This window comes from Mobula hypostoma, chromosome 16 (assembly GCF_963921235.1).
Source record: "Mobula hypostoma chromosome 16, sMobHyp1.1, whole genome shotgun sequence".
Lineage (NCBI taxonomy): Eukaryota > Metazoa > Chordata > Chondrichthyes > Myliobatiformes > Myliobatidae > Mobula > Mobula hypostoma.
The window spans coordinates 37,237,133-37,259,103 of record NC_086112.1 but is presented as its reverse complement, the minus strand read 5'-3'; the positions used below and the strand labels follow the sequence as shown (position 1 = coordinate 37,259,103).

General features: G+C 38.7%; 1 protein-coding gene across 3 annotated transcripts in view; it reads right to left on the bottom strand.

Moving 5' to 3' along the window:
* Positions 1–21,971, bottom strand: part of pcsk5b (proprotein convertase subtilisin/kexin type 5b) — a 336,889-nt gene that overhangs the window by 120,710 nt on the left and 194,208 nt on the right. Inside the window, exons 19-21 of one of the 3 annotated variants that reach the window (XM_063068760.1) lie at positions 21,828–21,957; positions 19,917–20,032; positions 12,404–15,697 (exon numbers count right to left, since the gene is read on the bottom strand). In XM_063068760.1, the coding sequence (XP_062924830.1) occupies positions 15,591–15,697; positions 19,917–20,032; positions 21,828–21,957 (353 nt within the window). In that variant the 3' untranslated portion in view covers positions 12,404–15,590. Of the gene's footprint in view, positions 1–12,403; positions 15,707–19,916; positions 20,033–21,827; positions 21,958–21,971 lie in introns of those variants that run through there. The other 2 variants (XM_063068759.1, XM_063068758.1) reach the window with 2 other exon arrangements.

Genomic DNA, 21,971 nt, shown 5'->3' with positions numbered 1-21,971 from the left:
TAAGTAGATGGACAGGAGGGATATGGAGGGTCTATGGTCCATTTGCAGGTCAAGGGTACCAGACAGAATAAGAGTTTGGCATGCAGTAGATGGGCCAAAGAGCCTGGTTCTGAGCTGTTGCGTTCTACAAGTCCCTTAAGTTCGTAAATGAACTGCATGCATTTTCAAAGCATTTCGGGGTTCCATGCACATCATTAAGACTGGCTTTTCATTCAGTTCCCAGATACATCTAATTTTTAAAATTTAAATTCCTCTATTGGTAGGATGAGATTTCAAATCAATAGCTCTGTAACATGACCACTACATAACCATGTTACAATCTTTCACTTTTACTATTCCTGATCGCTGAATTATAATGCCATTAGCATTACCATAATTCTACCAACATTGAAAATAACTTGCATATTATCAACCACTAATTACTAAATAAAGAGTTTCACTAACCTAGATCAACAGTTCATTGAAAAACCTAAAAATAATGGAACACTTTCCTCTGGAAGTCCCTCATGATAACATACAAGAACAATAAACTACACAATTTGTTTGAACAGCTGAAGCAAGAGAACATTCTCCTGAAACAGGCTAAAGCACAAAAACAAAATTCCTAGGCGTGATCATCACCAATATTTTGTCCGCATTCAAACATAGAGGAGTCATAGCCAGGGAAACATACCAGTGCACCTACTTCCTCAACAGGCTGAAAGAATTTAGCAAGGTTGTGTTTGCCCTCACTATTTTTTTAAAGTTGCACATAGAAAGTCTCCTTTCTAGATGCAGCACACCTTGGGAATGGCCACTGCTCTGACCGAGACTGCGGAGAGTTGGGGGACACATCTCAGCACATCACAGAAACCAGCCTTCCCTCCAAAGACTCTTCCCACACTTTTCATAGACTTGGTTTAAAAAAAACAATCAAAGACCCTACCCTATCTCATCGTTTTCTCTGCTATCCCCTTTCATCAGAAAGGAGCCTGAAAGCATGTGGCATCACAGTCAAGGACAGCTTCTATCCTGCTGGTTTAAGACTAGTGAATGATCCCCTTGTATATTAAAACCGACTCGACTTCACAATCTACATCACCATGGTCTTGTACTTTATTGTTTATGGCTCCAATGCACTGCCAGATCCAACTCAAACCATATCAAGTTCACTGATGATGTCACAGTGGCTGGCTCATCAACAACGATGATAATGAGTTGACATTCAGAGGGTAAGTAGACAGGCTGGTCAAATGGTGTGAGAAAAATCCGACTCTCAATGTGGACAAGACAAAAGAGATGATTGTGGACTTCAGGAAGCCAGAGGCTGACCACTTTCCATTGCACATTAACGGTTCTGCCGTGAAGAAAGTGAAGATCACAAAGTTCCTTTGTGTACATACAATGTATGATCTACCCTGGACCCAATAACACCTCATTAGTCAAGAAAGCAGAGCAAACTCTACATTTTGAGGAGATTGGGGTATGTAAGACTCAATCTACAAGAACACTGTCGAATGTGCCCTGTCTGGCTGCATCATTGTGTGGTATAGAAGTTGCAAGACATTGGACAGCAAGATCCTATAGAGGATAGTAAAAACCGCAGAGAGGATCAGTAGGGTCTACCTTCCCTTATTTGTGACATACACTGGGAGCATTGTATACGAAGGGCCCTAAGCATTGTTGAGGATCTCTACCACCCATCCCACAAACTCTTTGATCCACTACCATCAGGGAGATGGTACAGGAGCATTAGTACCAAGGCTGCCAGACTGGGCCACAGCTTCTTCCCCCGGGCTGTGTTGCTAATGAATACCCTGCCACTCCTCGAGGTCTTGTCACCAAGACAGCAAGCTGTTTACATGTGCAGCACCCCACATGCACGTTGAATTATTTTTTATTAACTGATTGGTGGTAATATTTGGGTTTATGTACCGTGTGTGATATACAGAATGTTTTGTGGTTGCACCATGATCCAGAGGAATACGGTTTCTTTTAGATGTATATTTATAGTCAGGTGACAAACTTGAACTGCCATTTTTGTAACTGTAACACATTTGCTGCATTCTGTAATTGTGTTTCTCTTGTACAGATGGGTTGAAATGATCTGTATGGACAGCATGCAAAAGAAAAGTTTTTTTCTCAGTTACCTTGGTACATCAAAATAGTAAACCAATTTATTACAGGACATAAATTTCCCACAGACGCAATATGGAAACAGCAGAAAATCATGAAACATGGAGAAATCTGAGCAGAATTATCTTCCCTTTCTTTTTTTTTAAATTTTATTTTTATTTGGATAAGGAATTCACAAATATCATGTACTTTTTCACACATATAACCTTTTCCATTTTTTATATGTATAAAACTAATTATTTATACATTCTTAAGTACACATTGAGATGATATAAAAGGAAATTAGACACTTAAATAGATAGATAGAATTACCACAGTACATAACTATTAGGCTAAGTAATGGTATTAGTTGTTAAGAAAAATGGTAATAATAGTTTCCATATAACTCTTCTGGACCATTTCCACTGGTCCAAAATGTTGTATGTAAGCCTATGTAACAACCGTTGTAGGTGTTTATATCCTAACTTGTTCATGCTTGCTCCTGCCCGCAGACATAATTATCCAATCCCTATGTACTTATTTACTTAATTTTTTCATTTTTTATCCCTTTCCCAAATCTTTCCCTTTACTTGTGTTAATTCTCTATTTTCCAAAAGAAAACAAAAAAAAAGACATTTAGACTAGGGATGCTTACGTTAGCAATATTACTGTGTTGATGAGAAGAGCAGTATAAATCATTAGGAGAGTCATCTAAAGTCTGCTCGCATTGGGGTTATATATTCAATCCATTTATTCCAGATTTGATAAAATTTTTCTTTTTGAATTCTCAGGGAATAAGTCAACTTTTCCATTTTAAATATTTCCAAGATAATTTCGTGCCAGTCTTCTAATGTAGGTGGTATTGGATTTAGCCACTTTCTAGTGATTGATTTCTTACTTGCCGCTAAGAGGGCCTGCAGCAACTTTATATCTTCCTTCTGTTCAAGAAACAATACATGCTCCAAATAGAGCGTCTCAAAGTTCAGAGGTATCTGGGACCTAAGTACCTTAACTAATGTTCTATGAATACCTTCCCAACATGCTTAATTTAGGGCAATCCCAGAAAATATGAAAATGATTTGCCTCCTTGGAGCCGCACCTTCTCCAACACGTCACGTTTGTATCTTTATATTTTTCCTGATATGGGGTCTTGAAGTATCTTATAATGTTTTTCCAACAATGTTCTCTCCAAGTCAAAGAATTAGTCGAGGACCATTGAAAGCTGCAGACTTTCCCCCAAGCCTCCTCTGAAAGTACCAACCCCGCTTCTTTCTCCCACTTCTCTTTAATATACAGTGTATTTACATTTTTAGCATGGGAGAGTGCATTATATACTCGAGAAACTGATTTACTAGGTATTGAACTGCAAGCCGAATTCAGAATCCTGAAAAATTCTAATTCTACTGTTGATAGGTCTGTATATCTACAACTCTGGTTAACATAGTTTCGTACTTGAAGGTACCTAAAAAAGTCATTATGTTCTAGGCCATGTTTGTCCTGCAGGATTTGGAAACTTTGTAATACTCTTTTATCTATAAATGAGAGGTAGGTTGTAAGACCATTCTTTATCCATAACTCAAATCTTTTATCTCCTCTGTTGGGAAGGAATTCGGTATCATATGCACACCATCTAAAGAGTTTTAACATGTTATTAATTCCACATGAATTAACCACCTTCTGCCATACTTTTAATGTAAGATTTATCCAACTGTTTTTAAATTTTTCCAACTGGGCCATCAATCCTTTGTCAGCTATTGAGGCCTGTAGAGGAAAACTGTCAACTAATCCAAATTCTATTTCCTTCCATCTAGCCTTATATTCCCTATTACACCAATATAACAGAGGGGTTATCTGTGAGGCATAAAAATAATTTCTCAGGCGAGGAAGAACCATACCTCCTCCTTCCTTCCCTAACTGTAAGGTGTTATATCGAATTCTAGGTTTCTTTCCTTGCCAAATGAAGCAGGAAATCCATTTGTCCCATTCCCTGAATTGATTATCATCCACCTCCACTGGTAAAGTATGGAAAAGATACAATAACCGAGGAAGAATATTTATTTTTATAGTATTTATCCTTGAATTTAAACTTAAAAAGGGGATAAGATTGCATCTATGCATATCTGCTTTTATCTCTGAGATTAATGGCCCATAATTTACCTGTGACAGTGTTGAAAGATCCTTTGGCAGGGTTATTCCTAAATATTTTAATGATTTAGCTTCCCACTTAAGATCGTATGTATCCTGCAATTTTTTTGGATGGTGTATAATTTAGGGACATAACCTGCGTTTTCTTTACATTTATTTTATAACCTGATATTTTCCCAAAGTCATCCAACAGTGTAAACAATCCTATAAATGATTTTTCTGGTTCACTCAGATAGACCAAAACATCATCTGTGAATAACGCCACTTTCTGTTCAATCCCTGCCACCTTGATACCTTTTACGATTTCGCTCTGTCTTATTAGTTGGGCAAGCGGTTCAATATATAGTGCAAAAAGGAGAGGAGAAATTGGGCATCCCTGTCTAGTGTACCTTTCCTTTCTTATAATTTTTCATAGTCATTATAAAAAAAACAGTAACAGAAAATTATTGGTTGGGAGCAATGATAGCAACAATAAAAGCTTGAGGACAAGGATACTCATAGAGGTGATAAATTATACTGTATCACCAAGAGAACCCTAGGGCACGACCTCAGATAAATCAGTTAGAAAACTGGATAAGCTCTTTCTACCATTGCTTTTCCTTTGAATATATTCAATTTCATATTTGTAGGAACAACCTAGTAGTTAACTGAAGAAAATTGTCAAAGAAGCTTATTAAATAAAGTAAAAATAATGACAACAGGAGGTCTAAAGAGATGAAAAAGCAGAGAAATAAGGTACAAATACAAAAGGTTCTGCAAATGCTGGAAATCCAGAGCACAACACAAAATACTGGAGGAACTCAGCAGGTCAGGCAGCACTGATGGAAATGAATAAGCAGTCGACGTTTCAGGCTGAGCCCCTTCATCAAGACTGGAAAGCAAGAGGGAAGATACCAGAATACGAAGGCGGCCGGGGGGGGGGGGGGGGGGGAGAGAGAGAAGAGAGGGGAAACTGGACAAAAAAAAATACAATCGATGCTGTCAGAAGCAGGCAGCAATGGAAATAAGAATGAAGTTATCCGATGGTTAAGGAAATTGATGAATTATTACATCTCAATGGAATCATGATGGAAGTGTTAACAGACACTTGCCAGCCACATATTCCAAAAGAGAGGAATAAACAAAATATGTAAATTAAATAACTTGAACAGAGGATTTATTGTGATCAAAGTTGAATCTTTATAAACCATAAAGTGTGATAAAATTAATATTCACGGGAAATTAATCTGGATTAAACAGGAATAACCGTCATGAATTTGTGGGAGGCCAATCATATTTCAGAGTTTATCCAAGGAATAAATGCTTACTTTCACAGTGGATAGTATCACCCTTAAGGCCAATTTATACTTGTGTGTCAAATCGACGCCGCAGGTACTGTGTAGCCGTACCCTACCCCGTAGGCTGATGCGCACCTCCCTAAAAATGTAACTACGCGTCGTAGTGACGCAGACCGCAACAGCTGTGATTGGTCCGCTTTGTAGCATCACATTTCCTCCTACGCTGCAATAGTTTCCCATTGGGCGACTGAAGGGCAGGGAAGGAACTCTGGCTGCAATGCTTTCCATAAAGCTTTACGGACCTCTGAAATTATGGAGGACCCTGTGATTGATGCCAGTTTGTAGCTAGCTGCTACAGCTCGTTGACTTCCACCGGAATCTAAAACTCGAATGGTGATTGCCAGTCTCAGAGTATACTGTGCGTACACTGATGCGAAATAAATGGTTGGAGACGATGAACCAAATCGTCAAATCTACCTGCTGACATCCGAAAATATGTGAAATGTATTTCCTCGTCCATGTCTCTCAGTGGCCGGACAAGCACAGAAAATTCACCCTCCTTCAGGTTCAGTCGCCAATGTTTGAAGTTTGAGTTTCTTCATGTTGAGTTTCAACACAAAGAAACTCAACACAGTGGCATAGAAACCCCACCGCCAAATAGGGTTTTGGCGGTGAATTGCAGAGCAATGCAGACACACCAACGCACAAGTATAAATGCTCACAACGGCTTAGCCCACTTGTGTAGGCTACAGCGTAAGCTAGTACGCACAAGTATAAATCAGCCTTTACTGATATTTGATCGTAAATATTTGAGCCAATGGAAATAAAAACAAATACTGTTTAGAATTGATGGCAAATCTTTTTTTAAAAGAAACAGAACTGAGGCACAAAGGTTCAGATAATGCAATAGGTACAGCAACTGAAACAAAAAGATCCAGGTTTCTGCTTACTTACATCACCCTGTGAAGTGTCATTCATTACTAGGAAAAATCAATGATCTCTTCATGTATTCAATTGATTTTCAAAGTAATTGAGAACTGAAAATATCACTTCAAATTGGAAAAGTAGTAAATTAGAATAGCCTTCACGAATTTCAAGGCGTTAGTTTTACGGGATGACATTCTGTAACTGCAATAGTATCAAGCAATTAGCTATTTTAAAGATTGTCAAGTCCTGAACACTCATACAAGACAAAATAAGAATCCGGTAGTCAAAGTGAAATATTAAAATCTAGATTATGAAATATTCTAAAATGACAATACACGTACATGAACTATTTAATAATTCAGATATAGCGCAGTGCAGGCCCTTTCAGCCCTTTGATCTGCACTGCCCAGCCATCCTGCAATTTAAACTTAGCCTAATCACAGGACCATTTACAATGGTCCTACCAACCTACCAACTGGCACGTCTTTGGACTATGGGAGGAAACAGGATCACCTGGAGGAAACCCACGCAATCATGGGGAGAATGTACAAACTCCTTACAGGCAGTGGCAGGAATTGAACCCCAGTCCCCTGTACTGTAAAACGTTGTGCTAACCACTACCATGCCACCCAGTTAGTTGGATTGGAGTCATTTATTTGGCTCCAAGCACTGGAATTAGCATTTCCCAGAGAGGAGCTGTGTCCAATCAACAGAACAGCACACAACTTTTGGAATTGAGTGGTTTTAAATTCCTCACTGGAACTACAATACTTTGAAAACATCAACAACTGTACCTGTCAAAACAGATACAAGTACAAGAGTCCAACTCCTGGTGGGAAAAAAAAATGAACTGAGCTAAAGAATAGCTAATCTGTGAGAGTGTAAAGTAGTTAAAAAAAATAACACTGGACTTTACAATCATTGACAAACATTATAGTTTTGATCTCAAAGTTGCCCTCAACAATGATAATCTCTGTAGTATGGACCACTTTACCTGAATTTGGTCGTGTCCAAGCATCACCACAAGGATTTTCTCATATATAGCCAAAAACTAAAACACAACTTTTTCAAAAAACTAATAGCTTTCACTGTTTTTTTTTTAAATACAGAGCACTACGTGAAACTGAAATCTACATAAAGCCACGTGGAATCTAAATCAAAAAATTCAAAATTTTAATATTATCCATTGAATTATTGGAGAGAAATATAATTTATAGATGCACAAATTATTTCTTTTCTCTTCAGTGCATCGTAATTATTGCTTAAAATGCCACACAAGAAACATGCATAATGTTCTTTGTTCCAGATTTTGGAACCTGGAGCTACGAACTGCTGGGAGAACCCAGCAGGTCAAGCAGCACCTGTGGAGATGAGAGAAATTGTTAATATTTAGGGCAGAATCTCAGCAGCAGGGCCAAGGGTTGTTGAATTAGATTGTGTAATTGTTACTCTCTTATAGTTTGAATTTCTTATATCTGCTTGAATTTTAATATTCACCTACGTATTTACAATTGCTCAGTGTGCCTCCTAGTGGTTACAGTATTATTATTCAAGAAGCTATTTGAAGCTTCTTTGTATTATTCAAGAAGCTTCTTGGGTGTCACATTACTTGATTAGCGGCTAACAGATTGGTTAACTCCTAACTACAAATTTGAATGGAATGTCTTATCTATAGTATAAGAACAGAGCATGTTGGTTTGCCATCTTTTCTTTCCTGCCATTGCTACTCTCTATTTACAATTCCTTTGTTTTCTTAGTGCTTAATAACATGATTGTGAAGCAAGTTTTATATCTAATTCTTGACTCCTGAAAGAGCCTCAGATCAAAAACAGAATTCAACAGGGAGGAGGAGGAGGAAGTGATGAAACAAGGACCCAGTGGGTGAGTAATGGACTGGTGGAAGGCTGAAGGATAATGGGAAGGATGAGTTGGTGAGTGGATTGGGAACTGGAGTGGAACTGGTGGTCATGCAGCTGGGTAATACAGGCAGAGATGGTGCTTGGTGTGGCAATGGAACAGTGAAGGTGAAGACAACAGGTGGATAAGCAGAAATACAAAGGCTACAAGTGCTGGTAAGTAAGAAAGATTGCAATGGAAACCATTATGGGAGAAGTGAAGGGCAGATGAACTTGAAACAGATGGAAGAGGGAAGAGCTGGTAGGTAGGTTGATAGAATTAGAAGAGGGAAGCAGGAGAAATTGGGCCACGTGGGGATAAAGTGTTGTTTCTCTGGTTTGAATTTGGTGCTCCTGACATGTCATCCTCCATACTGGCAAGACCAAACACAGACCAAGTGATTAATTTGCAGAACACTTGTACTCTACCCACAGTGGACATCTTGAGCTTGGATTGCAAGCCTATTCAATTCTCCTTCCTGCTACCACACAGACGTAACCATCCTCAGCCTTCTCTTCTGCCAGGTTGAGACCCAGTGCAAATTTCAACGACTTCATATTCCACCTCTCTATGAACACTCAGTTTTCAAATAACGTTCACCTACCTCTATCTTTTCCTTATTCCAATCCTCTAGTTCTCACATTTCTACCCCCTTCCCACAATCATACCCCTCCAACTACCCCATCACTGATTTAGTCCCCTTCCCCCTCCCAAATCCATTCACCTACTGCCCACACATTCAACTCAATGGCTCCTCTGCCCCTCCATCTGACTCTGGGTTCACCTGCTGTTCACATCAACCTTAATGATTCCAGTTACCACTTTCCTAATAAAATTCCAGGATTGATAGCCATGGTGTTTCTATTTCTCACCATACTAGTTGTCCCCACCTTCAACTTCCTCTCCCTACTCAACCAACTCTATTCCTACTCAGACCACGAGACATCAGAGCAGAATTAGGCCATTTGGCTTGCCATTCAGTCACAGCTGATGTTTTTCTCCCCTCCTCAGCCCCACTCCCCTGCCTTCTCCCCGTAACCTTTGATGCCATAGCCAATCAAGAACCTATCAACCTCCACTTCAAATACATCCAACGACCTGGCCTCTGCAGCTGCACCACAGTCTGGCTAAGAAATTTCTCCGCATCTCTGTTTTAAATGGACGCCCCTCTATCCTGAGGCTGTACCCTCTTGTCCTAGACTCCCCCCCACCATGGAAACACCCTTTCCACATCTACTCTGTCTAGGCCTTTCAACATTCGAAAGGTTTCAATGAGATCCCCCCCACCCCCCCACCTTCATCCTTTTGAATTCCAGTGAGTACAGACTTACAGCCATCAAACATTCCTCATTTGGTAACCCTTTCATGCTGGAATCATCCTTGTGAACCTCCTCTGAGCTCACTCCAATGCCAACACATCTTTTCATAGATAAGGAGCTCAAAACTGTTCACAATACTCAAGGTGAGACCTCACCGAGTGTCTTATAAAGCCTCAGCATCACATCCCTGCTGTTATATTCTAGACCTCTGAAATGAATGCCAACATTGCATTTGCCTTCCTCACCACCAACTCAACTTGCAAGTCAACCTTCAGGATGTTCTGCACAACGACTCCCAAGTCCCTTTGCATCTAAAATTTTTTGGATTTTCTCTCCGTTTAGAAAATAGCCTGCACATTCATTTCTTCTACCGAAGTTCATGACCATGCATTTTCCAACATTGTATTTAATTTGCCTCTTTCTTGCCAATTCTCCTAATTTAAGTCCTTCTGTAGCCTTCCTGTTTCCTCAACACCACCTGCTCCTCCAGCAATATTCCTATCACCCACAAACTGGCAACAAAGCCATCTATTTCATCATCTAAATCATTGATATACAGCATAAAAAGAATCTCTATTTATCATCCACATGCCTGCCTCCCAGCTCCACCCCTCCCCTTTCCCCTATCTGCCTCAATCTGCTTGTCATCTTCACCTCTCCTTGTTCTCATCATGCATTACCCTTCCTCCCGTCTTCCCCATACAGGCCGTCTGTGTTTTCTATCCTTAATCCTGATATATGGTTTCGACCTGAATGGTTGTTTGTTTGTTTGTTCTGTCTTCTGCACCGCCCCCCCCCAACAGATGCTGTCTGATCTGCTGTGTTCCTCCAGCAGATTGCATAAAAGTGCAAGATGTTCTGGAGGTGTGGCTATTTACATCTTCAACAAGAGATTCTATAGATCAACACACACACACACACAATGTTGGGAGGAACTCAGCAGGTCATGTAGTATCTATGGAAAAGAACAGACAGACGACATTCTGGGCCTAGATCCTTTTTCAGGACTGAGAAGGAAGGGGGAAGATGCCAGAATAAAAAGGTGAGGGGGAGGGGAGAGGGAGGGTGAGGAAGAGGAAAGAGGCTGTAAATCTTGAGCAATTCACACAAAGTGCTGGAGAAATTCAGCAGGTTAGGCTGTTGCAGAGGGAATATTGGTCATTTCAGACCAAGACCATACATCAGGATTGTTCATCTATCTTATTATCTTAAATTATCATACACTTTTTTTTATCAGCTGAAGAATATACTGGAGAAGACTTTGAAACATTACAGCTTCTTGATTTCTACTTTTAACTTCAAATGCGTGTACTAGAAACTGCTGTCACCCTCACAATGTCACAAGAGTTAGAGTCAATAGCTTTGTTAACTTGACAGACATAAATTCCAAGATGCTAAGTGAAAAGAAATAAAAAACTTTAGGCTGTTGAAAATGTTCATACTTTTTAAAAATCTGCATCATGAGCTCACTAATTAGCAGTTTTCCTAAAAATATTAAACATTTACAGTTATGTACTATACTTGCCTTCAACATAAATATGCATTATATCGCATTAAGTTAAATTATTACAGTTCACTCTGGATAACTTAGTGATACAGCAATGGAAGCTGTGAGTAACAGTTCAAGAAAATGGTTCCCCTTCTTGAAATTATCCTCCATTATCATTCTTGTCTCAATTCCTCATTTTATCTGATAATCTTGTAGTTGACAGCTTTTAGAAAAATAGACAAACCAATTATTTTGATCGTTCTTTTGTAATACAAATTTTCTAACAAAGGTTTTAGTGATACCTCAGTTGTGACTTGTAAATTTGCAGCAACTTTATTAATTTTACAATTAACATTGACTCATTGTTCAAATTTTATTTTATATTTCACAGCAGTGAAAACGTAATACATGGAATAAGGCTAGCTTTAAAGTTTCTAAGGATCTATAATTCTTGACAGCCTAGATCAAAAGTGCATAATGTTTGACAACTTAACCCTATAAATCAAAGAACCATAGACATTAATGGCACTGGTAGCCTAGATGCTAGTTGGCACAAACAGAGACAGCACTAAAACACAGTAAGAAAATAAAATTGCTCTTCTAGTTAACTTCCATACAGAATTCTACAATTGCTTGATACTCCCTGCCTAGCTACAGTTAATCCCAACTTTGAAATAGAGAGAACACATACAAAAAAGGGATTTTTTTTTCAAAATGTTTATATCAGCAACAAGCAGATCAGGGTGGATATCACTTTAACTGTTCATGCTCCTGATTATCACTCTAGACTCAAGCATCATAGTATGCAAATTATTAAGAACAATAATATTGTTTTATCTTGCTGAAACTTCCAGTAACATAGATACAAATTAATTAAATGGCAAATATACTTATTCAGTTTATTCAATTTTCTTTCCTGTTTCTTGGGAACGTTGATTAAACTAATATAAATTTGGTGAGTAAAAATGGGAGTTATACTCTATCTATCCAGTGACAGCTGCGAAATTGCTGATAATAGAACGCTGTGTGTATTTTGACCTGGACTTTTCAATCTGCATCATTGCCTCAATAATTAGCAAATAATTTACAGAAGTGGCAACTTTGTTTTAAATAAAACACTGACACAACTCATCCTTAGCATTACATTTTACATTTGGAGCCTTAGGAAGCATTTAATATATCCTCAAAAAGTGATGAAAAGTCGGTTCTGCTTCCTCAACAAACTAAAAAGCATTGACTTCTGAATAACGTCACAAGCATACAATATTTGTATATAAAACACTTCTTAAACTTTATTGAACTGATTTTAATGCTGCTTTCATTTTACAGTTAAAGCTATCAAACTACATAAATTTAAAACAGAAAGCTCTTGCATACAGTGATATTCTAAACAAGACTTTTAACAAGATTCTTCTGAGACTGAAATATGAAATTAAGGTTAATTTAATAGCAAAAATAAAATATGGAATTAAACTGATTTTGGCCATTATCCAATACAACAGTACTACAATATTTTACACATCATGACTGGGCATTTTACACATGTACAGTAACCATCAGTAAATGTGATCTTCAATTCAATGACATTAATACTAAAGCTAAATGTAAACCGGACTATCATCCGTTTTATAATATTAGTGTTATTTGTTTTTGCTAGTAGTTGACAAAATATCTTTACAATCCATATCCATTATTATGAATACGTAGTGTACTTGCTTAAACAAATTAGACTTGTAATTATAACTTTTAAAAAATCATAAGACCAAGGCAGTATTTTAAAATATTTTGGCTAATGGACATAACAGATTAATGATAAAAATATTGGCGATAGAGTCCCTAAGCTTTAAAAAAAAAATGGTCATCATGAATTAAATCAGTTCACAAAATCACCAGGAAAAAAGGAAAGTCCCTTTTAATCCTTTGCTGATGACCAGTAGCTCAGTGCAACATGGGAATGTGCTTGCTCTGCATTTGTTGTAAAAGATTACTAGGAATGAATTGTGATGAAACAAGGGCCCAATTAAATGGTTATCCTATATACCAAGTATAGCAGGAGAGTTTTTTTTGGGGGGGGGGGGAGGAGGGAGAGAAGAGGGGTTTCAGAACCAGTAGCTAGGGGGCAGATTACTACAAAAAAAAACTGGGTCCTAGCCAGCTCAAAGATTTTTGTTGGATGTGGTGCATGTCTAAAGAGATCATAATCAAATTAAGAAACAGGTTAAGCCCAATTTCAAAATCACTGCAGATATCAGCGCAGAAAATTAGAAAACATTTAGTGCAATGAAATGGGAAAACTACCTCTAATCAAATTCAAAAATAAGCACCATTAGTGTGGGAGGAGACAATGCAGAGCACAGACAGGTGCAAGGTTGCTTTCCAAATTCATTGCAGTTTTAATTCTTTATTCTTGCTATAAACCAAAATTTCAAAAGGTAGTTCGAATTAAAGTAGAAAAAAAATCATAAATTGATCAGTTTCTACACATCTGTTGCTGAAGAGGTCTCCATGCTCACAGCGTAAGAAATGGTGGCCTGCTGTGTCATCTTAATTATCCAGTACATCACAAATTCTCCACAACACAACTCCTTTAAAATTAAAGGAGATTTTCCTGCATCACTGCTGCAATTAGGTTTAGGTCGTATTTGGAAGAGGGTGGCAGGGAGACTGCTGTGAGGTAGTGCCTGACTTCATTTAGAACCAACCAATTACATCTATTTCGATTTGAAGCACATGCCCTCATTACTGGGCTTACTTTCCTCATCCCACGAAAAAGGGATTTAGACCACTGAAAATGAGCTGCAGCTAAAGCATGCAAGTGTCAGTACGTACTCCAAGCATTGTTAGTGCAACAAATAATGTTGTGCGTTAACTTCAGTTAGTCTATTTTTATAGTCCAAACCTGAAATGAAGCACACAAGCACCAGCAGCAACATGCAAGTTTGGAATTTAAATTAGTCAAAGTTGAAAGAGCCACACATTTACGCAGTGCACCTGAGAACCTGAAATTCTTTTCATCTGAACTGACATGTTTGATAAGCTTTTCTCTCTGCATCAGTAAACCATGTAAATAACTGAAAGCCTAGCAGCTTATCTTGCATGACATCTGGAGGTTGTTAAAGAGCTTGAAATGAACAATCACTCTGGATGTGAAGGACGAGTGACAGGATTGTACCAGAATAGAAAGGTAATGGTCGGACTTGGATAGACAACCTGTATTAGCTTATTCAGATTCAATCCAAACAAATTTTGGTGTCAAGAATAGAACTTGGTATGAATTTTCTTTTGACTTCAATTTGTACACAAATCACAGTTGAACATGGACAGTACAGCCTAATTTGATAATTTAGATGTTTTTTAAAAAAGCCTGTGGTAATCTTAACCTATTAAAACATTAAGATCTATAATTCCAGAACAATAAAATCTTCAAGTCACTTTTAAAACAGTAAAAGTGCTAAACATCCCAGAAAAGAGTAAAGTAACTAACAAACGGAAGAGAATTAATAAATGAAGAATTTGATTAGTAAAATAGATATTAATGTGTTTTCTTGCATGCTGGAGGCATTATGAGATGAACATGAAAATTTCTACTCTTCAGACATAAAGTTATGTTTTAAATGACTACTTTGGAGAACCAACTCACTGTCAGATGAAGCAAAAGGAAAGATTGCTGAACAAAACTGCTGTCCACTTTGCATCAGCAAAATATTCTACCACAATCATCACCTCTATTGATACAAATGTCAGCAATTTCCACCACTGATACCACCATGATTACCAACATCAAATAAACCAAGGCCATTACTTCAGGCAGTTGTTAATAATGATGACTGAAAGCATAACCATACTGAACTTTATAAGTTATTATTGCAGAAGAGCTTTAGTGAAAGCATGCAGAATAGCAGTTTTAATGTTGTTTTTCTGTTGGTTAGAAGCGTATTAGTCTTCGGTACATACCTGTCCATACGTATCTGGAATCATTTAGTGTGTTTTGTGCATCGGGCAAGGTTTAAGCTTCAGTAGGTGCCCATTTTTAAATGTAAACACCCTTTCCATAATCCTGTAAACTACTCAGTATGGTAGAAAACAACCAGTAAAGAAAATAACTTCCTGAAAGCAAACCCTCAATTTATAGTGGGGCAGGGAAGAATTGGTGGGGAGATGGGTCGTAGAAGTCAGATCTCTTTCAAATAGGAAATTTGGCATTACACGCTTTGGTCAAAAAAGTGAAACACTGACAAGTTAGTTATTCCAGATGTCAGACAGCAAACACCTGAAGTGAAAGGTAGGTCTGTTGTAATTGCTTCACCATTATAAGTTCTGTCATACAGTTCACCATCTCCTTGGAGGAGGAGAAAAGGTGGCTTTCTATTCTTTTAATATTAGAAGAATTTACACGTGTGCATACAGGAGCAAAGGGGAGGGGAGAACCATGTAGTTGTCCATTCAACCTTTGAGTGAACATGTTCTGCAACACAATTGTTGAAGCACTTTCCGCTGGCAAAGGCTGTTCTTTTTCACCAGGACGCAGAAGCTTCCCTCGGCCCACGATTCTTCCGTTGCTTTCCAGAGATCAAATTCACAGAGACAGGAGTTTGAAGGTTGAGGAGGTGGAAGCAGAAGGACGAAGTAGATGATTGTCAGACAGGCAGAAGGAGTCAGCCAAGAAGGTGACAGAGCAATTTGTTTTTGTTCACCAGAGGTAATTGCATCCAACAGGAAATAAGTTTTCATGGTTTTCAACAAATGATTTTATTCCATTTTTGAAGGGGGAGAAAAAAAAGATTAAAGAGGAAGACATTAGAAAACAGCTCCTTAAAATATCATGAAAGTGAATCATAACCACAGACAAAAGATCTGTTTAATCACATTAAAAGTGGCAAAATAAGAATCTTGGGGTGGGGAAAAAAGATAAGAAACAACCAGCTGAAAAACTTACCTTTGACCTTCGTGATCATGCATACAACCCACTTCAGAAACGGTCGTGCTCGCTCATTTACAATAGCTCAACAACTACCAAAGGTAATGAAATGGTTTTTCACATTTATCACAGAAATAAATACTGACCACTTTTCTCAGAAACTGCATAATTTATCTCAGAGGAGCCAGCACAATCAATTATTTTTCAGACTTGAGGGAAGTGTGCAGTGGCATGGCCCGGTGTCCAGTACAAACACAGACTTGGAAATGGGAAGGGTATGATTTCCAAATTTTCAGATAGTACACAACTTGGAAGTATATTTAACTCTGAGGAAGGTAGTATTAGACATTAAGAGGATAAAGGCAGGATAGTGGAATGGATAAGCACATGGCTAAATTTAAAATTGGAGAATCCACAGTGCTAAATTTTAGTAGGAAGAACGAGAAAAGGCAAGACAAATGAGAAGCATGGGTGTATAACGGACATAGAAACTCTGTAAAAATCATTAACAGTGACAAAGATTGAGAAAGTTAGATCATGATTTTGGCTTTATAAAAACAGAAAATGCATAAGGATGATGAAATTATAATCAGCATTGTACCCATTTGTGTCATACATTAGGAAACATGCGAAGGCTGCAGAGACTGCAGGGGATATAGAAACACAGAAAACCTACAGCACAATACAGGCCCTTCAGCCCACAAAGCTGTGTCGAACATGTACTTGCTTCAGAAATGACCTAGATTTACCTACAGCCCTCTATTTATCCGAGCTCCATGTTCCTGTCCAGAAGTCTCTTATAAGACCCCAACTACCTGCCTCTACCACCATTGCCAGCAGCCCATTCCACGCACTCACCATTCCCTGCGTAAAAAACTTACCTCTGACATCTCCTCTGTACCTACTTCCAAGCACCTTACGACTGTGCCCTCTCGTATTAGCCATTTCAGCCCTGGCAAAAAGCCTCTGCCTATCCACACGATCAATGCCTCTCATCATCTTTTACACCTCTATCAGGACACCTCTCATTCTCCGTCGCTCCAAGGAAAAAGGCCAAGGTCACTCAACCTATTCTCATAAGGCATGCTCCCCAATCCAGGCAATATCCTTGTATATTTCCTCTGCACCCTTTTTATGGTTTCCACATCCTTCCTATAGTGAGGAGACCAGAACTGAGCATAGTACTCCAAGTGGGGTCTGACCAGGATCCTATATAGCTGCAATATTACCTCTCAGATCCTAATCTCAATCACACAATTGAAGGCCAATGCACCATATGCTTTCTCAACCACAGTGTCAACCTGCGCAGCAGCTTTAGTGTCTTATGGACTCTGACCCCAAGATCCCTCTGACCCTTCACACTGCCAAGAGTCTTACCAATACTATTTTCTGCCATATTTGACCTACCAAAATGAACCACCTCACACTTATCTGGGTTGAACTCCATCTGCCACTTCTCAGCCCAGTTTTGCAACCTATCAATGCCCCACTGTAACCTCTGACGCTATCTGTAACACCCCCCCAACCTTTGTGTCATCAGCAAATTTACTAACCCATCCCTCCACTTCCTCATCCAGGTCATATTTAAAATGATTCCGGAAATGTGGGGCTTTATTTACTGGAAATCTGTGGAGGTGCTGGCATTGTTTTCTTGAGAGCAGAGCAAATATTATAGTAGATTTGAAAATCATCAAGGGTTTGGGTAAATTTGGCAGAGATCAAGATCCAGAAAAAAAAAACAATGGAAGTGATTCACAAATGAACCACAAGTGATGCAATAAACTTATTACTGGGATTAGAAACTGGAGTCAATTTTAGGAGGTATAGGGAGAAGATCAAACCTCAAAATGGTACAAAGGATATGAACAATTAGGTTAAACTTCAGGAAAATACAAAGGGTGGGAATGAAATCAATGGATGTGGTACAGATTTTGTGGTGTGGGAAAACTTGGAACCAAGGAGGCTGCCAGATAGCTACAATGCGGTACGGGGCATTCGAGAGGTATGGCAATGCTTACCCTGTCAAGGCTACAGATAGTCTACATAGGAGGAGGACAGACAAAATGCATTATAATCAAAGTCATCCATAACTTTCACGAGAGCTTTCTTAGTCAGTGACTGAAAGAAACATGTTTGGGGCATTTCAAACAAGGAAGTCCAAGGAAGATTTATATTAGTTTGGATGGAGATAACACGTTTCAGGAATTATGGAAATAACTGGTTGTTGGCAAATATACAGTTCAAGTTCTTTTAAATCAGTGCAGAGTTGATACAGGTTCAGAATTTGAAGTGAACTGTTAAACTTATGTCTGAATTTTTATTCTAGGAAGGCAGTTTCAATTAACAGCCATTTCATGGGGTTAAGGTCAAAGAGGAAGAAGGTGATCTCAAAATGAACTGGAGGAAGGCATATTGTGATTTGTGGTTCAGGCATATTGGTAGTAAATAGTTAAATATGTTTATCAAGTTCACCAGTTCTTTCCAAATTTTTTTTATTTAAAAGAATGGTGATGTGGGATGTACTTTTGGGGAATGCCTTAAAGTGGGATGAGGGAATCAAAACAGGGGAAATGTGGTCTGAGAACAGCGGCTGCAGAAGAAGGCAGTGACTGAGGATCAAATATGGCATTTGGGAACTAGAAAGAGAAATCGTAAAGTGGATCAGAAGAAGTTTATTTCCCTGAGCCAAAAAGAAGGAATTAAGATTAGGAGAAGCGTGTGGGTGGAGGAAGGAGATAGCCTTATCTGCCTTTGAGACAATGATTTCCATTGAGCTATGTGAGACTACAGTTCAGGGGGCTGATCATGAACATGTGTTGTGGTTCCATATAGAAGGAACCGCCAAGCGAGAAGGATTAAGAATTTCACAGCAATTGTACAATCCCCTCCACTTACCAGTGATACATTTTATATATTTTTTTCTAGCATCAAAATCTTTTTGATTTTATTACAGCTGCCAAGTTACAAAACTATCTCAAGTGTTTGGCCTTCGAATCAGGCAAAGTATGGAAGAACCATTATGCCACTGTTTTCACAGGTATTTAACTCACCATAATTCCCTACAAATATTCCACAATCTCAAAACAGGTCCAAATGTTTGGGTGACATGGAGAAATGATCCAATGCTGCCAATTTACCACACTTGATGAGGTTGAAAGCCTCTCTTCACACCTTGTATTCAGGCTCATTCCAGAACAAGGGCTCATTGGACACTAGAAGGCCGATCTGAGCTTTCACCTGTGCAGCTTGAGGCAAAGCATAGTTACCCAATCTCAAATGAGAGAGAGACCTTGGAATTTAGGCATTCCTGCCCTGTGTCCTTCTTAACATACTAGTTAATGCATTTATCCACCACGTTAATTGGCCTTTACTTTTCCTCACACATTTACACGTGTGCCTCTTGTTAAATCAGTACAGTAATCTGAAAGAAAATGAACAGGCTGCTGCTGTTCATTGTTCAGGCTTGCACACAATGATTGGCCTTTGGGCAAGTGACTGGATGACTAGCAGCCTGCACAGAGACAATATGCACATTCAAGCAATGAATGGAGTGGGTGGGAATGCTAATTTGTATGCGAGTGGCGCAAATCAAATTCAAACATCATTATCAAATGCCAAAATCATGCCCTGATAGCTATGTTAACAACACCCTCATTATTAGCTGACACAGGAAGATTGATAGTTAAATAGATGTTCTTTGAAAATAAATGCAAATTTAACTGCAAACTAGGCACCATTCATATTTAAAGATGTTTACAAATAACATTAAACTTTCCTCATTACTTCCAGCTGAAGTGATTTTCTCTACACCCCTCAGGAGTTCAAATGAAAATCAGAACTTGATTACTCACCATCTTTACATACTGTGCCAACCACACAGACTCCCCCCTCAAGGTTATATCCAGTGCGACAGGAGCTACAGTTCCTTTCACCATGACCAATACAAGCTAAACAGGTTGGATCACACCTTAAAAAATAAAAAAAATGTTCTAAATTTTCAGAAATGGCTTGTGTGCAAATACAAAATAAATGCAAGAAAGGGGATAATAATCTTTTAAAATGTTTTATGTAAAATATAATGTGGAGGTCAAATCACAGTAAAACAATGTTCTAGATCTACAAAATAAAAATGTCTTGCATCTATCTTTTGAGATCACACACTCAATACTCATGGTGTTGAGGGAGAAATCTACAGGAGTCTGTCTTCAGTACAGCACAATGCTCCTGAATTTCCAGAAATACCCTCAGGGGCTGCATTACATCAAAATAGCGTCTACTACTTCCAATTGCTGCAATTTTACTCAGTGTTGCAAACGGTCCTGCTATGTAGCAGAGTGTGTGAGTATTATTGGGAATGCTTGCTTAATTTTGACTTGGCCTTGGCAGTCCTCAGATAAAAACTTTGCTACAAGTTGTTACAAATTGTTAGAACAAATTACCAATGACAAGGTCATGGAAGATAAGTATTTCAGGATCTTAAACAAAGAAATAATTATTTCAGTTCACACGCTGGAGTGCCACTTCTCATTCCATCATTCTAGTAAGAGCAAAGGAGGGATGTTAATGAAACCTATTGAATATTGAAAGACCTCAATTGAATAGATATTTTCTATAATGGGGGATTCAAGGACCAAAAGGCACAACCTCAGAATAGAGGGACATCCATTTAGAACAGAGATGAGAAGGAATTTCTTTAACTTTAGCCAGAAGAAGGGAAATCAGTGGAATTTATTACTACAGATGGCTGTGGAGGCCAATTATTGGATATATTTAAGAATGATTTTGGTAGGTTCTTGATCACACAAAATGCTGGAGGAACTCAGCAGATCAGGGAGCATCCCTTCACTGCCCTGATGAAAGGTCTCAGCCTGAATCATTGACTGTTTACTCCTTTCCATCGATGCTGCCTGAGCTGCTGAGTTCTTCCAGCATTTTGTGTGTGTTGCTCTGGATTTCCAGCATCTGCAGATTTTCTCGTGTTAGGTTCATGATTAGTCAGGGGATTAAAGGCTACAGGGAGAAGGCCTGAGAACGGGATTAAGAGTTGAAAGATCAAAGTAATTATCAAAGACACATGTTACATATACAACACACATTTTTTAATGCAGGTATTCGTAGCAAATAAAAGAAACACAAAAGAATCAACAAAATACAACACCAACAGGACGGACAACAAGCAAAGTACAAATAAAACCAAAAAATGTGCAAATACAAAAAAATGAGGGAAAAAGGAAATAATAAATAAGCAATACAAATTGAGAACATGAGATGAAGAGTCCCTGAATTTGAGTCCGATTCAGTGATGGGACAAGTGAAATTATCCCCTCTGCTTCAATAGCCTGATGGTTGAGGGGTAATAACTGCTTCTGAACCTGGTGACATGGGTCGTGAGGCCCCTGTACCTTCTTCCTGATGGTAGCAGCGAGAAGTGAGCACGGCCTGGGTGGTGGGGACCTTGGTGATGGATGCTGCTTTCTTGTGACAGCACTCCATGTAGATGTGCTCAATGGTGGGGAGGGCTTTATATCAATGATGGACTGTGCCATATCCACCATTTTTTGTAGACTTTCCCACACAAGGGCATTGGTGCTTCCATACCAGGCCATGATGCAACCAGTTAATTGGCTGTTACGGAAAGACAGCAGACTTGATAGGCCAAATGGCTCGATTCTGCTCCTATACCTTATGGTCTAAGAGACGAAGAACTTTAGATAATAGATTGAAATAATTAATGAAAATATTATAAAAAGATCATAACTTGCCTCCTGCAGATCTTTTCTCCATATTCAGATGCCTGGTCCAAGTAGTAGCCAGTGCTACAGCTCGACACACATCTCCAGTCCTCCAGGTAATAACCTGCAATACACTGTGTACAGGAATCTTGGCGTGGCCCTGGAAAATATGAC